At 41.7% G+C, this 14,424-nt stretch overlaps 1 protein-coding gene across 1 annotated transcript; it reads right to left on the minus strand.

Moving 5' to 3' along the window:
* Positions 1-9,110: 9,110 nt before the first annotated feature.
* Positions 9,111-11,447, minus strand: CCDC89 (coiled-coil domain containing 89). The gene has a single exon (XM_060605458.3). It carries the CDS (start codon positions 10,385-10,387, stop codon positions 9,275-9,277), a length of 1,113 nt encoding a protein of 370 aa, XP_060461441.1. The 5' UTR covers positions 10,388-11,447; the 3' UTR covers positions 9,111-9,274.
* Between the last annotated feature and the right edge of the window lie 2,977 nt (positions 11,448-14,424).

Raw genomic sequence — 14,424 nt, forward strand, 5'->3', positions numbered from 1 at the left:
TTTAATAGCCACTTTTCAGTTAATGACCACTGAGTTTTGTTGTTGTTTTCATTATTGTTATTGTTTGCCTTTTTTGGTGTATCATAATGAACTCATAGATTTTAAAATGTTCAGTGTGTTTCACTCAATTGCAGTTATTTTTGTTCTCAAATTACTCATCTTTAGCCACTGGGAACCTCTCCAGCCTGGCTCTCCTGTCTTTTTAAAGAGAGCTGTGTTAGTCTTTGACACTTTATTTGCTTTCTGACACAACTAACTGCCTCAAGTTCATTGTATACATTTCCAACTCTAGTTCTGGAATTAGCCATTTCTCCAACAATTCCTTCTGCATTTTAGTGGAAAATAGTTTTTGGAGGCCACAGATTGGGCCTGAGGGATATTCGTTACTACCAAATTGTCATTGAATTTAGGCTTCTCAGTTGACAGAGCTAGGGCATATGTTGTCTTTTTTTTTTTTTTTTTTTTTTTTTTTTGTGAGAGAGAGAGAGAGAGAGAGAGAGCACAAGCAGGGGAAGGGCAGAGAGAGAGGGAGACACAAAATCCAAACCAGGCTCCAGGTTCTGAGCTGTCAGCACAGAACCAGATGCAGGGCTCGAACCCACAAACCACAGGATCATGACCTGAGCCAAATTCAGACACTTAACTGATTGAGGCATCCAGGCACCCGAAGAACATGTGTATGTTTTTTAAAGAAAAACTGTCATAGATTTAGACTGATATTTTCAATTTGAATTTAACATTAACTGCTTTACTTTTTAATATCTTAGTTTATACATTGAAAGTCTTGTCCCTAACTTTGTCCCCACACTAACATAATTATCTTTCCTTTAGTGTCTCTCTCATTCTCTGTCTCATACACAAAACATATATACATATGTCATATATATGTGATATAGTTAAAAATAGTTTTAAAATATAATAGTTTTAGAATAACACCAATATTACAACCAGCCATAAAACTAATAAATGAAATGTACTAAGATTTTGTTGTGGTTCAATTTCTCCTTGGAATATTGTCTATTAAGGATATTCATTTAAGAAGCAGTTTTCTAGATTTGGATAATTCTTTTCTCTATATGATTACACCAATGTGAAGTTCAGGCCATCTTCTCTTCATATCTCTCACACACTGGAAGTTTTAGCTCTCTGGTTTCCTCTGCATCCAGTTAAGACCTAATCTGAGGTCCCCCAGTAAGTGACTGCACTTGAATCCAGGCAGTCTGATGCCAGTGCACTCGTACTGCACTAATACCTTGGTACTTCACTCACTGCACTAATACCTTGGTATTTTGCTGATCATAGATCTAGGTTTCCAAAGGACCTAGTAGAAGGATTTGAGTGGGGATGGTTGTGGGGGGAGGACTGAGCCAGATTATCAAGGCTCAGACCTCTGACAGTGACGGAGGTAAACACGGATGTGAGTAATGGGGTTAATCTGGCCACAGGGTCTCTTACTAGAACCTACTATGACTGCTTATTCTGCAGCCCTGGATGGTGTGGGTACTGGGAAAGGCACTTTCTTACCAGGAATATGAGGTATTATGAAGGCTGCCAAGCTACTGGATTCTCATGTTTTCCTCTTCTCTTCTCTTGGGCAATTCTTACACATTCAACAGGCTTTAGTTTAAATGCCACTTCTAGGAAAACCTGTCCTTAACCCCCTCGGTATTATGTTGCAAAGCTCTGCTGTGCACTCCAATGTCATCCTATCCTAGAGCATTTTCCTCACCCACTAGGAGGCAAATTCCGTGAGGATAAGGTCCCTGTCTTGCTCACATTGTGTCTCTGTACTTAGCACAGTACCTGGCCAACAAAAGGCTCTCAAATATTTGTTAAATTAATAGGGTGCATTAGATGAATAACTTACTCAACTGGAAAGGTCAGAACGGCTTGGCCTGCTCTACCTCTACCATCTTTTGTTTGTCTGTTAGGGCAAAACCAACACCAACATCCAAAGCCTAAAAAATTTAATATGAGAAAATAGGCTTTCTAAAATCTAAAATTCATATCTCAGGGCTCCTGAATGGCGCAGTCGGCTAAGCATCCAACTCTTGATTTGGGCTTAGGTCATGATCTCGCGGTTCGTGGGATCGAGCTGGCAGATGAGAGCCTGCTTGGGATTCTCCTTCTCCCTCGCTCTCTGCCCCTCCCCCACTTGCTCTCAGGCTTGCTCTCTCAAAAAAAATTCACGTCTCACACAGACATATGAAAATCCATGAGAAAAGTTAATACATTCAAATCTTTAAATTCAGGAGAGAAATAGTAAGCTTTAGGAGGCATTCAGAATAGAAAAAGAAATTGTCATTAGCCGTATGTTGTTGAACATTTGTGAAAGCAGCAGCTTTCAGCCGAATGGCCTGACCTAGATCTGTCAGGCCATATTTGGCTCTATATAAAATATGTCTTGTCTACTTAATTCTTGGAGAAAGAAAAATCTGCAGGCTTTTGAGTCACCTACACAGAAATAGAGCTTACTAAGAAGTTAAACAGTTATGTGCAAGATGCTTTGTTTTAATTTTATTGCCTTTTTGAATAGGTAATACACTCAGATGGTTTAAAATTCCAATGATATAAAATAGTGTACATGGAGTTTCTTTCTCAGTCCTATCCCTAACGATTCTGGTCCCCACAACCCTCCATACCACTAATAACCATTTTTTATTAGTATTTCTGATTTCCAATATTTATTTAAGCAGATGGGAGTAAATACGTTTGCATTTTTACTCCCCTCTTCACCTCCCTGTTTCTACAGAAGAGAGTATACTACAGATAGTATTCTGCACCCTGTTTGTTTTTTCCCTACATGTAACCTGATATTTTCATATCAGTACATAAAGAGCTTAATTCCCCCCCCCTTTTTTTTACACTTGCAATGTATTCCAAAAAATGAAGGGCCCACAGTCTAACCAGTGCCTTATTTATGGTATGTAGGCTGTTTCCAATCTTTTGCTCTTACAAACACTGCTGTAATGAACAATCTCAAACATGAAAGGGAAGATTATTTTAGACTAGTACAAATAAGAGTGGATTAGAGCATTAAATAGGCACAGTCTGGCAAATAGCTAAGACTAATCCCTTTGTAGAACTGAGGAGTGTGATTGATTGAGGTAGGGGGCTGCTGTGGTCAGTTGAATAAGTAACGAATGACCAGGGAGATCTGTCCAAGGGAAAATTTGGACAGAAAAAATTTGAAAGTTTTTTCAAGTGAGATAAACAGAAGGTTTGGAGAGAACAACATCAGGTAGGGAGATTCATCTGTACAGCCCTAGGCCTTTAAATTTAATTAGATGTTTTTAGCCTTTGGAAAATAACATCCAGCTTGTCCTCAGGAAGATGGACAAATGATTAGAAAAGCCTATTCTTGGCCATTTCCCCTAAATTCCAACTTTTTTTTAGGAGGCCAAGATAAAAAGAGACTCCCTGCAGATAAGGCTCTGTCAATCTAAGTAGATGTGGTACAGCAGGCATTGTTGATGGCCTATCCAACACCCATCGCCCTCCATCCATAGGTATCTGGGTCAACAAGGGCTGGATAGAACAGCAAGCACCTGGGCAGGTACTCCTTCAAACACCGTTCTTTAAATAACTGTTTAATATAGTGGAGCTGGGAAGAAACAGATTTAAAAAAAAAAATTTTTTTTAACGTTTATTATTATTGAGAGTCAGAGGGAGACAGAGCATGAGCAAGGGAGGGGCAGAGGCAGGGGGAGACACAGAATCCGAAGCAGGCTCCAGGCTCCAAGCTGTCAGCCGAGAGTCTGACACGGGGCTTGAACTCATGGACTGTGAGATCATGACCTGAGCTGAAGTCGTACGCTTGACTAAGCCACCCAGGTTCCCCAGGAAGAAACAGAGCTTCTATTAATACTTTACTGAAAACAAATTATCCTGAATTAATGTTCACTAATTGAAGTAGAGTCTGTATTTGTGAAAATATCAGCCCAGTCAGTTCACCTTTTCTGTAATCTGTCTCCTTTTCTAGCTCTCTTTTATGTTTGTTTGGTTTGGTTTTTAACTAGACAAGTTCTTAAAGGCACACTGAGGGGCTTTCAATATAGGTAACACAAAAGATCACACTATCGATGGGGCATCACTCATACATTATTTGGTTTTAGAATTTCTATTCTGCTTTCATTTTAGGGTTACTGCTTGTGGATGTTGCAGAAAAGTTTACTAGAGATGTAGGTCTGCCTTGGAAAGGAGTTGAGCTATTTTGTTTTTTAAAATTTACCCTCATGGGCATAGTTTGGAGGTGGCCACTTCACTTTTTTAATTTGTTCCAGTGATAAGCATCATTTTCTAGATCAGCATACCACAATGACTAATCTGGTTGCTCATCCCCGGATCTGGCTGTGGGTCACAGATTACACACAAGATAAGCACTGAGAGAGTGGAATGCAAAGTGGTGTGGAGCACAGAGGGGAAAAAACAATGCTTCTCTGTGGCTGGTTAGAAGGTAGTTTGTATAGTGGGAGAAAACATGGGGTTTTGAGCGAGAAAACAAGCCCAGCTACATAATTTGAAGAGCCCAGCACAAAAGGAGAATGTGGAGCCCCTTGTCACACAATGATCAAGCATCTCAAGGCAGGAACAGCAGAGTGTTAAACCAAGTGTGGAAGTCCATACAAGTGACATGCCATGAAGCTGGCCCTGCCAGATGGGGCTTATGTTCAAACCTCTCTCCTGCTCCAGCACCACCCCCCCTCCCCCGCAGCAAAACTCTTTGGCTTTGGGAAAGTCACCCTCCCTGAGTCTCACTTTTTTCATCTGTAAAATAGTGAATGAGTTGGTATGTGGCTGAAATGAAAACCACTTGATACATGATAAGTTCACATTCCTCTTTCCTATTCTGTATTGTGGGCTCCATATCGATGTGAAATGTTGGGGTTCGGGAGTGAATGGTCAAGAAAGAATTCTTGAGACATCTTCAGTGCAAAAAAGGTGGTTTAGTAAAGCACAGGGACAGGACTTGTGGTCAGAAAGAGCTACACTGGGATTGTGAGAAGTGACTGACTATATACTCTTAAGTAGGGAGAGGGTTAGGATAGTGTAAGTCTCTAAGGAATTTGCAAGCCAAGGTTTCCAGGACCTTGAGGGGGCTAGCCACTGTTAGGATAAGGTCATTTACTACTGTCTAGTAAAATCTTAATCATGAGACCCTTCAGATGTGTATCAATGAGCCATATGTTCAGAGGAGGATTGCTAACATATATCTTGGGGGAAGGGTTGGTGGTGGTAGTGTAGAGATAAAGGAAGTTTCCAAAGGGATTTTTATACAGAAAATATGCAGGATCCTGGAGGTCAGGCTATAATGTCAAACTAAGGTTGCCTTTTGCCCTTAGCCAAGTATTAAGATTGAGGCAGTTCAGTTCCTCCAGGAAGCTCATTCTGCCTGTCCCAAGTACTTGTCAATAGGCTGTAAGTTGTAAGGAATTTTAATTTTTTCCACATTTCTTTTACCTTTGGTTTCCACATCAGACTCTTCCATCAGTTTTCCAAGGCATCCATCTTTGACTTTCTCTTCTCATTACCCACTATCCTTTTAATATCTTTCAAAAGGGTATTAGAGTCAACGTCACCGGTCAATATCTAATAATTGATGACTCACAAAGTGCCGATTTCATATCATACAACCTAATACAAATGCCTTAGCATGACTTTGAAAAGTAATGTCCTCAGACCCTGGCACCTGAGGCCCTTCTTTTGTGCCCATGTTTTAGGGGACACACGCCCCTGTCCCCCTACCTTACCCACCCCTGCACTCTTCCAGACACACCCTTCCCTACCACAAAGGGAGTCCCCTCTGCTAAGTCCTCCAACAGACCACACTTCAGTATGGGAGCACCAGGATTCCCTCGTTTTCAAGACCCACCTTGCCTCTGCACAGAAGCTGCCTTCTCCACAAGCATTGAGCATAAAACTTTGGATGAGCTACACCACCACCCCAGAGCCTGCTGAGCCAAGTGGACCGACCTTGGACTCACTGAAAGACATTGGGGGTGTTGGTGGGAGAAAGGAAGGGGTGCTGGTGCACATGCGCACCAGGCCCCTTGCAAACCACAACCACCCAAACCTGGCTGGAAGAGGAAGGCTCTTCTGTGGCTATGTTTCTAGGCTTGCCCCCTCCTCCCTTTTCTCCCCCCCCCCCCAATATAAGGTGTCTGCCTGGCTTTCTAGGCTCCCAGTATTCTGTCCACAACCTACTCTTCCAGTTTTATCCGTAGACATGCTTCTCTGAACCTCTTCCCAACTATTTATGATGTCCCCAAATATCCTGCACATTTTTTAAAAACCTCTGTGGTTTTCTACATGCTGTCTCAAATCTTTTTCTCCACAGATGAAATTCTACTAGTTATTTAAGAACCAGCTTACATGTCAACTCTTGTGTTGGTTATCCCTGCCAATTAATCCTCTCTACCTTCCTGACCTTTAACCCCAGGCAGAGTTAGCTACTCTGTGTGTGTGTGTGTGTGTGTGTGTGTTTTACCCACTGTGATCTCATAACACCCCCTGTGAAAATACATCACACTATATATAACTACTTTGTTTTGTGTATATAATTGCTTTATGTGCCTAGACTAGACTGTGTGAGAGCTCTGCCAATGCAGAAAAGATATTTCTTCATGCTTATTCTAAGTGCCTAACCTCTGAATTTGGCACTCAGTGGACAGTCAAGAAATTGTTCAATGGGGTTCAATGGGGTATGTCATCAAAATCCCAGCTTCCACAGGGACCAAGTTGCCTTGAGAAAATTACTGAATCCCAGTTTTTTTCTTTTTTGAAATAGAAATAAACATAATTACCTTCTCAAAAGGCCCTATGGATTAAATAAAGCCAGCCATCCAAAGGGCTTCAGCACAATGACAAATAGTATGAGCTCAACAGTGACAACCATGATTAAACTAGCTCCTATATTCTGATCCTTGGTAATATGTAAGAAGTAAATAGTCCTTTCAGGCCATCAATGTGGTTTCTTGGAATTTGTATTTAATATCACAATCTTAGTAGGACTATGAGAAAATAGGTTTAAAAAACTGCCTGAGGTAAAGTAACACTGGAAAATTGCTTATTAAAAAGATTCCAAGGGGCGTCTGGATGGCTCAGTTAGTTAAGCATCTAATTCTCAGGTCATGCCTCAGGTCATGATCTCATGGTTTGTGAGATCTGAGCCCTGCATCAGGCTCTGAACTGACAGTGTGGAGCCTGCTTGTGATTCTCTCTCTCCCTCTCTCTCTGTCCCTCTCCTGCTCGCATGCTCTCTCTCAAAAAATAATTTTTTTAAGATAGCAAGTAATACTTTTTAATAAATCCAAATTATTAGGTAACTCTTGGGACTCTTGGCCCCTGTGAGGTAAGAAAAATACTATATTACTGTGGGAAACAGAACACCATAATGACCATAGGCCCATATTCATTCAGGGTCCAAGATCTCTGAGAAAACTGGAGATCATAAGGTTAAAAATAACCTGAAAGGACTTGAGTGAATTGCCCTTGGAAAATGTGGTCTGTTCTTTAGTATGCAGATAGGGATGTTTTGCTTAAAGAAAGCCAGATGTATATAACACAGTGCATTCACTCCCTTCTTTGTCTTTGCTTCTATGGTAAAGATTTTTATCGGAACATACATATCTGCAAGTCTGCTCTCATTCGCAAGTACGCAGTACATATGATAGATGAATCAGATGTACATTGTTGACATGCTTTGCTAAGCTTCTGTTGTTAATCATTGCTGATCTGTTTTTCCTGAAAACGTATATAAGAAGATCTACAATAAACCTCAGTGCCTTGGGCTGTTGGCTTGGGGTCTCCTGTGCCTTGCTATACTGTCCTCTCTTTTTCTCAGTTCCTCCGCCCCCTCCCAGGTCCACGGCCCTTTGAGGTCGACATATTACAATCTATTTTGAGGGATATTCATAATAATGTTTCTATATCAACTAAAAACAGGGATATAAGCACTAAGTATATTTTTATAACTACCTCTTTAAGAGTTTTCTATAAATATATATAATAACTATTATGTTTGTATGCATCTACATATTTAGGTATTCCTAAAACATGCTGTTAAGTATACATATATATATTTTGTTTAGATGTTTGGTTGTTTTTTGTGTTTTTTTTTTTTTTTTTTTTGAGAGAGAGCGCGAGAGAGAGCTGGGGAGGGGGAGAGGGAGAGGGAGAGGGAGAGGGAGAGGGAGAGGGAGAGGGAGAGGGAGAGGGAGAGAGAGAAGCCTAAACAGGCTTCACACCTAGCATGGAGCCCAATGCAGGGCTTGATCCCAAGACCAGGAGACCATGACCTGAGCTGAAATCATGAGTAAGACACTCAACCGAGCTACCCAAGTGCCCCTAGATGTTTTTTTTTTTTAAAGGAAAAGTTAATTGCAAGGAAATATGCTAATAGAAACAAAACAATCACTTTGCATTGCTTTATGTATTGTACCCAGTTTGCTCTGAATGTTACCTAAATTGGGGCCTTTTGTCTGTTAGCACATTATGTAATATTAAAGGAAACTACTGATATTTGCAACCTTGTACCTCTATATCCTGTTTTCATTAAGGGAAAAACCCAAGAAAATGGAATGTGATCTCAGCTTCCAGGAAAAATACAAACTGGTTGATTTCACTTATTTGAATCTTATTGCTCATATAGAATGACTGTAATAAAGTTTGCCTGCTTTGGTAAAGAACTTACTGATTTCAATCTTTGTTTTCCAAACTAGTGCAAGTAAAATAAAATCAAAAGGATACTGCTGTAAAGCAGATGAAGCAAGCAACTGTTTGGCCAGTTGCAAAATATGACACTTTTTTCTGCGAGCTCTCTATGCTATTATCATGCTATTAACTGTTACAGTTTATAACTTAAACTATGGGAGACTACAAGCCTACCTATCTCCAAGGGGGAACTATACTAAATTACTTTCACCATAGTACATTTCATTGCATTTCAGATTCCCTTAAGCCCATAGGAGCTGCTAATTTAAAATCTTAGGATATACGAAGATATCTGAGGTTGAGAATGAATAGGTTATGAGGAAGGTAGAGATAATGATAGCAAACTTTGGAGGATTTCAAAGGCACAGAAAGAAGTCAGGTAAATCTTGTGTATTCTAGGTGGTAGGACTGAAAATCAGTGTTAGCGTTACAATAGTAATAACCACAAGATCATAGTAAAGCAGCTTTTCTTCTTCCTATTGTGCTTAAAAGTATAATACACATAATGCTAAGGCACAAATATTTCATTTCTAAACTAGAGGAAAGAGGAAACAGAAGCTTCCTATGGGAAGAGATGGCGGAGTTTGGCGTTGAGTTCTCTCTCCTTGCTTAAAAGGCCCAGGCTGTGCTTTTTGAAGGCTTCAGACTGCAGCCTGAGTTCATCATAGGCCTTCTGGATCCCATCGATCCTGCGCTGAAGTTCTCGTACTCTCAAGTTACTGTCCACGGCCACGGCCTCCTGTTCAAACCTCTGTAGTGCATGCCTTCTGGCCACATCTGCTGTCTCCAGCTTCTCCTCAAGCTGGCGGATCTCCGCTTGCTTGCTCTGAAGCGCCCTGCCCCTTTCCATGGACAGCTGCAGCAGCTCATCTTTCTCGCGAGTGACCGTCTGCAGTCTGGCCTGCAGCTCCTGCTTCAGGCTGCCGTGAGCTTGCTCCGCCGCGGCCATCTGCTCCGCGATCTGCTGGTGCTGCTGCTGGAGGCTCTGCAGCTGGCTGTGCAGCTGCTCTGTCTCCTTGGCGTGGGCACAGGCCTGCCGGCTCTGCAGCTCCAGCAGCTCTTTCTCTCTGGCTTGTGCCTGGCGGGCATCCCGAGTACACCTCTGTTTCAGGGTCTCCAGCTCCTTGGAGAGGGCCTCGCTCCGGGCAGTGAGCTGGCGCACTTTGGCCTCCTGGTCCTTCAGAGCCTGGCTGAAGAGGCTGTCATTCTCCAGCCTCAGTTTCTCATTCTCCTCCCTGAGCTTGACGTTCTGACTCTTGTGTTCATCCTTGAAGCGGATCATCAACTCGTGGTTGGCTGCCAGGGTCATAAAGCGTTCCTCCAGCTTCTGGGCATGCTCGCTCACGGCCTTCAGCTTCTCAGCCTCCAGCATCCTCTTCTCCTCCAGCTCTGTGTTGAGCAGCTCCAGGATCTGGCAGCGCTCCAGGGCCTCATCTGACCTCCGCTTCAGGATGCAGATGAGCTGGGACTGCTCTTGGATGCGGGAGCAAAGCATCGCCTTCTCGCTCTTCTCCTCCTCGGACAGTCCCCGGAGATTCGCCAAGGCCTCCCTCAGACCGCCCAGTTCCTTAAACTCCATCTCCTCTTCCTGCTTTTCTGGTTTTTTGTCTTTCTTATCGAAGGGTTCTTCAGTATGTGGAGTGTCCATCCTGACAGCCTTTTCTTCCTGAGGCATAGGTGCTGCTCTTCTCCACTATCAGCTGACTACACAGCCTTTCGCCCTCAGATTCAAAAGCCTCGGAGTGTTGCTAGGGACTCCCAGCGCTCTCCAGCAGTTGCTTTTTCCAGTAAGCAGCCCCGTGATTGGTGGACAGGTCCTCAGAATGCCGTGAAGGAACAGGGAGATCTGAGGGACTGGAGAACCAATCTGTGCTTGCCTTTCTAACAAATCACAGCTCTCTGCTCCCAGCCCAGCATCTGGCCTATAATGTACAGAGAAGAGATGCCAGGCCCACTGGGTTTTCAGCCAGCATCAGGGTGCAAAACAAACAAACAAACCGCGACTCCACCTAATTTCTGGGAGGAGTAAATAAATCAAGCTGCCTGTGACATATTTTTCCTCCATCTCCCCCCTTCACTTGTCATGAGAATAAATTACTCTGTGGAAACACGTTTGCTCCTTAGAAATGTGTCATCTATAAATACAAAGTAGCAGTGGTGCTCTGGGAGCCAGGATCCTGAGTGGCTGTGAGTTGAACCTATAATGTTTAACACAGCTAACCCCAGTGAAATTTCTTTAGTTTCCCTTCCTATTGTCCCCGGCTGGGAATACATCTTATTAGATATTCAGCTTTCCCTGTTTCTACTCAATGGCAAAATAAGGTTATAGAAAGAAGCTTAATGAACAATATAGATGTGCTGAACATTAAAACTGAAAGATCCAGATGAGGCTTGCTATCATATACCAAAGTCAATTCCAGATTAAACAGTTAAATATAACAAGTAAATTAAAGTGTTCAAAATGGAAACAAAGGAAACACAGGTAAGAATAAAACCTTAAAATAAGAATAAAACCTGCAGAAAGGACTGTCTTAGTTTATTCATTATGTAAAAGAGGAGTAAGGAAAAGCTTAATTTGACTTTGCTGAACATCTCAAGTTACTTATAACTTTTTAAATTGTGAGCTCTGAGGTCTCTCCAGCCCCTGTTCCTTAGGACCTGCTTGACATTTTACTTCCTAGTCCATCCCAACTACTGATGTTCCCCTAACCAACCAGCTCTCTGGCCTTGTTTGTTTGTGTGGTGCATCCACTGGAGACTGTTCACAATTCTAATGGAAACTGTGAAAGCCTTATTGCACTCATGGCTCACCTGCCTGCCTCCCCCTATTAAGCCCTGAGATCATTAAGGGCAGGGGCTGTGACTGTTCCATCATTGATACTTGACAAGTGCCTGGCACCTTGGGGAGGCTTAGATAAATGTGTGGTGAATAGATGTTGAAGGCAAATTTCAAAAACCAGGAAAAATATCCACCATAAAGATGACAGATGATAAATTTATATTTTTATAGAGCCTGAACAAATAAATAAAGCATTAACATCTAAAAAGAGAAACAAATTCACAGATGAAGGGGGGAAAATGGGCAAGGATTGAACCCCCTCAGTGATCCAATAAGTTAAAGTTAGATACCATTTCATCCATCAATTTAGTCACAAGTTTCCCCCTATTTTAAGACTACCCAGGACTGGTGAGGGTATAGTGAAATAGGTACTCTCACACTATTGGTGAAAATCAGTTGACAGCACATATTGAGGACTAAAAACATTTTTATGCTTTTTAAACTAATGATTGCCCTTTTGGGGGAGAGTTTTGCTTAGGAAATAATCCAAAAGATAAAATTTTTCACTGCAGTGTGGTTTATAACAACTAAAAGTTGGAAACCTCAATGTCCAAAAAAGAGAAAATGTTAAGAAATTATATTTTCTTAGGAGATTATGCAGCTATTAAACATTATCATGCTTGTAGGTAATTTAATGGCATGGAAATTTTTATGCTAGAAATATAAGTGAAGAAAAAAAGATAAAAATCTTAAAATTCAGAATGATCCTAGTGACTATTGCTATGACCACTGTTTCTGGTGTTCGGACTTCATCTCTCAAGTCATGATGATCAGGAAAAAGCCTGAGTGTCATTGTAGATGTTGGATGGATTTTCAAATGCTTCAGATTTCACCAGAAGGAAAACAGATGAGAAATAATCTGATCTTTGGTCTGAGAGATCAGGGTTTCATGTCTGTAAAGGGAAAGCAATGTTGGAAGACTAGGAAATTTCCTGAACTGAAATTTTAATAACTACTTAAATTGTAGGATATTGAGGTTTTATGAAAGTGGATTCCAAAGACTTCACAAATATGAATTAGGGGCGCCTGGGTGACTCAGTCAGTTGAGTGTCTGACTTCGGCTCAGCTCATGATCTCATGGCTCATGAGTTTGAGCCCCACATCAGGCTCACTGCTCAAGTGCAGAGCCTGCTTCAGATCTTCTGTCCCTCTCTCTGGGCCCCTCCCACACTTGGTGCTCACGTGTGCTCTGTCTCTCTCAAAAATAAATATCAAAAAAAGTGAACTAAACTTATTTGTATTTCCCCCTCATTCCTCTTCTTTTCCTTAAATTTTAAGCTCATACACTGAAATGGAACTTACAAAGTTGAAACAAGTGACTAGAAAATTAGAACAGTCATCTTCATATAAAAAAAAGGGTCACAGATATATTGAATGTATTTGCTGATTACCACATATGGTTGTCTGATGTAGTAAAGTGAATTCACAGAATATATTTCCTAAGAAAAGAAAACACGACAGAAAAATACTCAGTGTTAACAGCAGTTGTTTCTTGAGGGATAAGCTTATGGATGCTTCCCCTACCCCCCTCCACCTTTCTATGCCCCTTACACATAGTGAATGCTTGGTGACATTTGTTGATTAAGTAGATTTTCCACATTAAAAATTGGTTACATTTCTATGTTAAAATTATTTTAAAAAACGAAGTCCATAGATAACTTGTCAAGTCTGAGAATCTCACAAGACCCTAATCAATATTCATTTACCTATTTACTGAACAAACAGCTACTAGGTATAGTGTGGTGCTAGAGGCTAAGTATACATTAATAAATTAGATACCATCTCTTTTCTGAGAGAACTTCCATTTAGTAATAATGACCCTGGGCTCCTCTCTGCCATGGTTGTTTTCCTTGCTCTACCATTTTTTCCCCCACCTACCTTTGATCCTGAAATTATCCAATATATTTCCTCCCCAGAAGTTCAAAGCCTAAAACTGGGCTGATGCTCTCCCTAGTGGTGACCAATGAGTCCCCTCCACTTGCCTGTAAGTCTTTTAATGTCTGGTTTTTTTTGAATCTACTATCTCCAGAGTTCTTCTATATAACCTGCACAGTACTAGGCACTTGTACATCTTCTCCCATTTAATTCTAACAATATTCTTGAAAGGTAGGCATTAGTATATACATTTTATAGTTTGCAGGGAACAAAGAAACGAAGGCACAGAGAGGTTGAACAAGTTACCCCATGTCACCCTGAGTGGTAGAGCCAGAATTCAAACCCTGATCATTTGGATACCAAAGGTGCTTCTACTGACCACTCTGGTGTTTTGCAGGTCAGGGATCTGAGAATAGGAGGAGGCAGGCAGTCCCAGTCCTAGATGGGGAGACACTAGGACCAATCACAGTGTTTCAGAGCTGGCTGGCTGCTGGGAGGTGGCTGAGCAGGCAACTGAAAGAAGGGCTGAGAAAGAGCTGGCCCCGTGAAGCGGCAGGAGCTGGAACAGGATCTGTACTTTCGACCTGGGAGCTGCGCCTCCACTCAGCTCGTGCCCCTCCTTGTGGTCAGAGCAGGATCAGGAAATAGAGCTAGACTACACATCTCGCTAAAAGACCTTGAGAGACCACAGGAAGGGGGTTCTAAGTTAGCCGCTCTTACTGGGCAGAAGTTTCTCACGTGTTTCAAGTGGATAGAGGTTCTAACATCTGTTCAGAGGAGACAAGCACACTAGTCATTTTCAGTGATGTTTCCTAGACACCTGTAGTAAGGTTTCACACTCCTGACCATCCAGACCCCGCCTAACCTACAGTGCTTGTTTTGAGAAAGGCAAGCAAGCTGGGTCTTAAGGAGGAGTCATGCTTTATATCCTAAAATGACCCAAAAAATGTCTCTGTGGAAAACTTTTCAAAAATAAATATTAACATATCTTCAATGCT

This window comes from Panthera onca, chromosome D1, assembly GCF_046562875.1.
Source record: "Panthera onca isolate mPanOnc1 chromosome D1, mPanOnc1 haplotype 2, whole genome shotgun sequence".
In the NCBI taxonomy this organism is placed as follows: Eukaryota; Metazoa; Chordata; class Mammalia; order Carnivora; family Felidae; genus Panthera; species Panthera onca.